Below are 6306 nucleotides of genomic sequence, written 5' to 3'. Positions count from 1 at the left end.
GCGCCTGATATCTGTAAAACCACCATCATAACACCCTTCGGACTATAAGAATTTAATTACATGACTTTTGGTCTGCGCAACGCGGGCCAAACGTTTCAAAGATTTATAGACGAAGTTGTCCAAGGTTTCGACTTTTGCTTTGCGTACGTTGACGACATATTAGTGTGTTCCCGTGATGCTGCACACCTTCGTACTCTTTTCAAGCGATTTGACGATTACGGAATCGTTATCAACCCCGCAAAATGTGTGTTTGATGCTCCTGAGGTTACTTTTCTCAGAAACAGAATATCCGCTGACGGAACACAACCACAATCAGAGTGCATTCAAGTTCTAAAACATTTTCCTTCACCACAGGCCGTACAAGGACTCCGTCGTTTCTTTGGGATGGTTAATTATTATCGCCGATTTCTGCGCAATGCGGCCAAGTTACAAGCACCGCTAGTCAACGCGATCGTGGCCGCCCGAGGTAAAACCTTCGTCAAACTGAACGCGTACTTAGCGCCGCGTTATAGCGTCGCGTTCTTTCATGTCACACAAATTAACTTGTCCGACGCTCCTTGACGCAACGCATTCGCCAAATCATAGCGCCTTTCGATAGCAGTGTGAAAATTTAAAAGTATTAAGATGTCGAGTGATTCAGATGTGGAAGAATTGTTACTTTTATATGCTCTATCACGATCACAGAAAAAAAGAGTATGGGTGCACGACATTAATAAGAAGAGAAATTATTTAGGAGAATATCATCGGTTGTGTCGCGAGCTTGCATCACATGAAGATCGTTTTTTTACATACTTTCGTATGTCTCAAGTTTTATTCGAAGAACTACATGACCTGCTCATCCCTAAAATAAGCAAATGCACCACAAACTAGAGGACGCCTATTTCTACAAGAGAAAGACTTGTAATCTGTCTAAGGTAAGAAATATTTATTTTTTTAAATACATGTTTATTGCGTTATCATTTTGAAAATCAATTGAAGATGTCGATGCTCCAAAATTAGTCACATGTAGAATAGGCACTTCATAAGCGACGGAGTCTTCAGTACTTATAATAGAACAATGTGGTGAATTGCTCAATGTCTGAACGTCTGAACGTTCTTGCAGTTCTTCTGCTTCTATGCTTGCAAATAACTTGGCTAGTTCTACCTTGGCTTTTATCTGCTTGTGTTTGGAGAAACTTTTAAATGTTTGGGCATAACTTTGGAATAGGTGGTCTATGGCATCATACTCTTGTTTTTTTCTATTTTGTAAAAAAATTATAACTTTATCCATCTCACTGTCAGTTTTATTATTTTTTTTAGTTCGTGAACAATTTATAGAGTTTGCATGAGGCGTCCCTGGCGGAGGTATCTCTGGCGAGCGTGTCTGTGGTGGAGATGTCTCTGATTGAGGCGTCTCTGGTAATTGTATCTCTGGCGATGGAGTTTCTATATCTGACGATGGTTCCGGTGTAGGTTCTCGAACGTTTGAAGATCGTGCTCGATCTGTCAGAGTTGAATCAAGGAAATGTAACTGGGAAGCCCAAGGCCATTTTTGAAATTTTTTTGCAGCTTGTCCTGTAGTACCTGCAACTTCTTTTTTGTATCTCATGTAGTTGTCTCTCAAGCTCTTCCATTTTTTTCTGGCGGATTCACCTGTAAAATAAACAAACTGTATTTGTTTCAGGTACTTAGCTACGGGTGATTCACACCAAACCATAGCCTTCTCCTTCCGAGTAGGTCGTCCAACTGTTGGTGGTATTGTGAAAGAAGTCTGTAAAGAAATCTGGAATACATTACAACCAGAATATATGCCATCGCCTACTGAAGAGACATGGATACAATCAGAGAAAGGTTATAGGGAAACCTGGAACTTCCCGAATTGTGTCGGTAGTATCGATGGAAAACATATCGCTATAAATAAGTGTCCCAAAAATAGTGGATCAGAATATTTTTGCTACAAGAAGTTTTTTTCTGTAGTTCTTCTTGCTATAGTTGATCCATGTTATAAATTCACCGTCATCGAGGTAGGTAGTTACGGGAGTCATAGTGATAGTAGCATATTCAAGAACTCAATGTTTTATCGCCAATATTGTTAAAGTTACTATCAAAATAATTTTCTTTAACATACTAGTAGCGACATCTATTAGCAACTATTTGGCACACCTCATCATAATTGTCTATTACAAGAATAAAATACAGTTAGTCTGTGAACAACCTCAGACCATGTTTTATTATTATCCATGGAAAATCTCTGCTACCAGATAAACCTCTTTCAGGCACCGAGGAGCCCGTTCCTCATGTATTTATTGGCGATGAAGGTTCTGCTTTAAAAACGTATTTGATGCGTCCTTTCCCAAGAGCTTCAGCCACACAAGACGAAAGAAAAACAAAGTTTAATAAAAGACTTTGCAGGGCACGTCGGGTGGTTGAAAATGCGTTTGGGATATTAGCACAAAAATGGCGCCTTTTTTTACGCCCTATTGATTGTGACGTAGACACAGCAATTGATGTTATTAAAGCTGCATGTTGTTAACATAATTACCTACGAACAAAACAAGAAACAGCAATTTCATCTCCAGAGTTGGAAGACAAAAGCGAACCTATACGTGCTCTAATAACTCATCGTCCTACAAATAGAAGATCAACGACTGCAGCATTCGAAACTCGTGAAAAATTTGTGTCTTATTTTAATCAATAAACAAATTTTTTTCACATTACTTACCAGTTTCATTAATCTCTTTTCCGATTTGTTCCCACAATTTTATCTTAATTGTTACATTTTTATAAGAAATATCCTTCGTATTGTATAAGCATGGGTATTTCCTAACTAATTCTATTAATTTCTCAGACATTATCCAGTATTTTAACACACAGTCACTCGGACGCTACAATAAAATTTGTAAACAATTACAAAGCCTGACGTCAAAGCGTCCTAACGCCGCGACAGAGCGTTGCGTGCGCACTGCTAGCGCTGGCGCTCTGTTTGACAGTATATAACCATTGTAGTACAACACATCTCGGCGTCATAGGGCGGCGCTAGTTAGCGCTCTGACGCGCGCTAATTACGCGTTCTGTTTGACGAAGGCTTAAAGGTCCGATCCGATCACTTATCACCGATCACTTGGACATCTGAGCTCGAGGAATGCTTTAATGCCTGTAAAGTAGCTAGTTATCAGAAGCTCTGTTTGGCACACCCTGCGCCTAACGCTGAGCTAGGGCTTTTCACTGATGCTCCCAGTTCTCACGTTGGTGCCTGCCTTCAGCAGAAAGTCGGTGATGCTTGGCAACCCCTGGGTTTCTTTAGTAAAAAGCTGAATCCCCGACAGTGCCAGTGGCCAGCATACCACCGAAAACTTCTTGCAGTATATGAGAATGTGCAACATTATCGACACTTCTTAGCCGCCACAGTACGTAACGATTTATACGCACCATAAACCATTAGTTTATGCGTTCTCGCAATGTCGCGAAAGGCTTCCTCCGGTACAGTTAAATCTGTCTTTTATTTCGCAGTTTACCACGGACATTGTCCATATAAAAGGGGTGGACAATACGGTGGCGGACGCCATGTCCCGCATCGAAGCTGTTAGTTTTGAAACTGACCATTCTGCTCTCTCCGCTTGCCAAAAACTTGACGACGAATTGAAAAAATATCGTAACGATGGGAATTCTTCTCTAAAACTAGAGAACGTCTTAGTTCCTGGTACAAACACTGTTTTGTTCTGCGACATGTCCACTGAGCGACCACGCCCATTTGTATCGGAACCTATGCGAAAGAAGGTTTTTGCTCAGCTACATAATCTTAGCCATCCTGGTACTAGATCAACCATTCAAGTGATCTCAGACCGTTTCGTGTGGCCTGGCATTGCCAAAGATTGCCATTATTGGTGCCAAACCTGCGTTGCTTGCCAGCGAAGTAAGGTGACGCGGCATATAAAATCTCCTCTTGGACACATCTACAGCCCTACGTCTCGGCTCAAGCATGTCCATTTTGACATCATTGGCCCTCTCCCATCTTGTTCTGGCTTCCAATACTGCCTGACTGCTGTGAATCGCTACACTCGATGGCCAGAAGTTTAGCCTATGCACGGAATAACAGCAGAAGAAGTGGTGAGCACCTTTGTAGCCGGCTGGATTGCTCGATTCGAAGTTCCTGCTGTCATCACAACCGACCAAGGACGACAGTTCGAGTCGGACCTTTTCAGATGTCTTACTAATTTATGTGGTACTAAACGTATACTAAAGCTGCTACGCATTCCTTGGACAGCTATGAGAACCAATGTCTCCATCCTCGAAGAGCTGAAGGTCACCAAGCGCCTGTTGACTACGTGCCAGGAAAAGATCCCGACTTTCTTTGGGCACATAATGCGATCCCCATTGCACAGCCTGGAGAAACTCATCATTCTAGAGGAAGAGGTGGCGTGGAAGAGGAAGAGAGGCGCGCTAGAGGAAGAGCGTCAGCTAGATTCACAGCATTGAGGGAACGACCAGAAAGAAGAAACGTATACGCAGCACTAGTTACCAACCTTGTACTAATGGGCTCGTGGAGCGCATGCATAGACAATTAAATGCCTCTCTGATGTGTTACGATGATCCGTGGTTGAATGCATTACCTTTGGTCTTGTTAGGAATGCGTTCTGCTTTTAAAGAAGACCTACAAGTAACAGTAGCGGAATTGCTTTACGGAGAAACATTAACGCTTCCAGGGGAACTGTTAGTACCTCTCGGTCCTTCTGGCTTCGAGAACCCGACGGATTTTGTCGTAAAGTTAAGACAGCGTATGTCCGAATTGCGTCCCACTCCGTGTTCCTCACACACTAAACCACCACCTTTCATATTCAAAAATCTTTCCACTGCTTCCCATGTCATGCTCAGGGAGGATTCGGTTAGACGTTCAATGCAACCACCTTACTCTGGTCCTCATAGAGTTATATCTAGAGCCGAGGACGGCAAAACGTGGTCGATTGAAGTAAAAGGGAAACAGGTGACGGTCAGTGTCGACAGAATTAAGTCAGCTTTCGACGAACATTCTTTAGTAGATCTCGTTCCGGGACCAACACCGCGGGTTTCTGTGCCTCAAACGGTGCAACCGGATGCTACTGATGTCCCATCATGTAAACTCGTGCCTTCGGCACCTCTAACTGCTGCTCCTACGCATACACCTCAATATACCACCCGGTCAGGTCGCAGAGTCCACTTCTCCAAACCTTTTGACCTATGATCATTTTTCTCTTTTTCTGCGGATTCTCCTTCTCCGTAGGGGGCTGGTGTGGCGTTTATGAACGCACATTTTTATGATGCGTAAGCCGGAACGCACGAGAGGGGAAAAAGCAAATAGTCTGTGACACGGGACCTTTTTTTACCGCCGAAAATTTAAAAACGAAAAATAAAATATAATGAGTATGTATAACTAATTTAATATAAGACATTAGAATTGTTTATGCCGCTACAACAATAAAACTCCTATTGTTTCAACTGTGGTGCTAATTACATAAAACACGATTTTACGGCGAAATAAAGAAGGAACTGAGAATAATCTGGTCAGGTATTTAAAATAACATTATTTTATGATTTGGTATTTTATGATTTTATGACTGGTGGTAGGACCTCTTGGAGTCCGCACGGGTAGGTACCACCACGCCGCCGTGAAGCAGTAATGCGTTTCGGTTCGAAGGGTGGGGTAGCCGTTGTAACTATACTGAGACCTTAGAACTTATATCTCAAGATGGATGGTGCATTTACGTTGTAGATGTCTATGGGCTCCAGTAACCACTTAACATCAGGTGGGCTGTGAGCTCGTACACCCATATAAGCAATAAAAAAAAAAAAAAAAAAATTGGTGTTTGTCAATCTAAGTGCAACAAACTATTAATGTAGCATGTGTGCATCGAGTGTCTGTGGTGCCGTTTTTTAGAATGCAGAGAGATTAAGAGCCATTCCAGAATTACCAAAACGGGTGACCGGTGGTTCAACCGAGTATTTGCCAATAACGGCCCGAACGCCTTCGAGGAGGGCCTAACTGCAGTTGCTTCGCAAATACGCCTATTCCTGGATTGGTATTATAACCCGCTCAAAAGAACTGTCGAGTAACTCCCATAGCGTGCTGACGCTATGGGCTAGATGTCATCTCGGACTCTGAGGAGTACCTACTTGTAATCTCATTTCTATTTCTTTACATTTATAGGCATAATACTAAAAATTGCGCATTTTGACTACTTAACTAAAAATAATGTTATTGTACAATTCAGAATCTGGTTCCATAAATAATAATGGTCTACAAATAACTATCAGTACTAATAGTAGTAAGTAAAATAATAATGATAGTAATAA

The 6306-nt window shown here is 42.0% G+C and overlaps 2 protein-coding genes across 2 annotated transcripts; one reads left to right on the top strand and one right to left on the bottom strand.

The window, feature by feature from the left end:
* Positions 1 to 904: 904 nt before the first annotated feature.
* Positions 905 to 2966, bottom strand: LOC114252077 (uncharacterized). The gene is made up of 2 exons (XM_089737757.1): positions 2702 to 2966; positions 905 to 1632 (listed from the first exon to the last, which is right to left on the bottom strand). Exons 1-2 carry the CDS (start codon positions 2829 to 2831, stop codon positions 926 to 928), a joined length of 837 nt encoding a protein of 278 aa, XP_089593883.1. The 5' UTR covers positions 2832 to 2966; the 3' UTR covers positions 905 to 925.
* LOC149500203 (uncharacterized) lies at positions 1694 to 2696 on the top strand. The gene is made up of 2 exons (XM_089737633.1): positions 1694 to 2003; positions 2183 to 2696. Exons 1-2 carry the CDS (start codon positions 1788 to 1790, stop codon positions 2510 to 2512), a joined length of 546 nt encoding a protein of 181 aa, XP_089593759.1. The 5' UTR covers positions 1694 to 1787; the 3' UTR covers positions 2513 to 2696.
* Positions 2967 to 6306: the final 3340 nt, after the last annotated feature.

This window comes from Bombyx mandarina, chromosome 23 (assembly GCF_030267445.1).
Source record: "Bombyx mandarina strain Sakado chromosome 23, ASM3026744v2".
Classification (NCBI taxonomy): domain Eukaryota; kingdom Metazoa; phylum Arthropoda; class Insecta; order Lepidoptera; family Bombycidae; genus Bombyx; species Bombyx mandarina.
Note: the sequence above shows the minus strand (reverse complement) of the source record. Positions and strands in the feature narration are given on the sequence as shown.

Excerpts from the sequence above, each read along its gene's own strand:
- LOC149500203 (XM_089737633.1), top strand. The coding sequence starts at position 1,788 with ATGCCATCGCCTACTGAAGAGACATGGATACAATCAGAGAAAGGTTAT. Across the intron at positions 2,004-2,182 it reads ATAAATTCACCGTCATCGAG|TCTGTGAACAACCTCAGACC; the intron begins GTAGGTAGTTAC and ends AAATACAGTTAG.
- LOC114252077 (XM_089737757.1), bottom strand. The coding sequence starts at position 2,831 with ATGTCTGAGAAATTAATAGAATTAGTTAGGAAATACCCATGCTTATAC. Across the intron at positions 1,633-2,701 it reads AAAAGAGATTAATGAAACTG|GTGAATCCGCCAGAAAAAAA; the intron begins GTAAGTAATGTG and ends TTTATTTTACAG.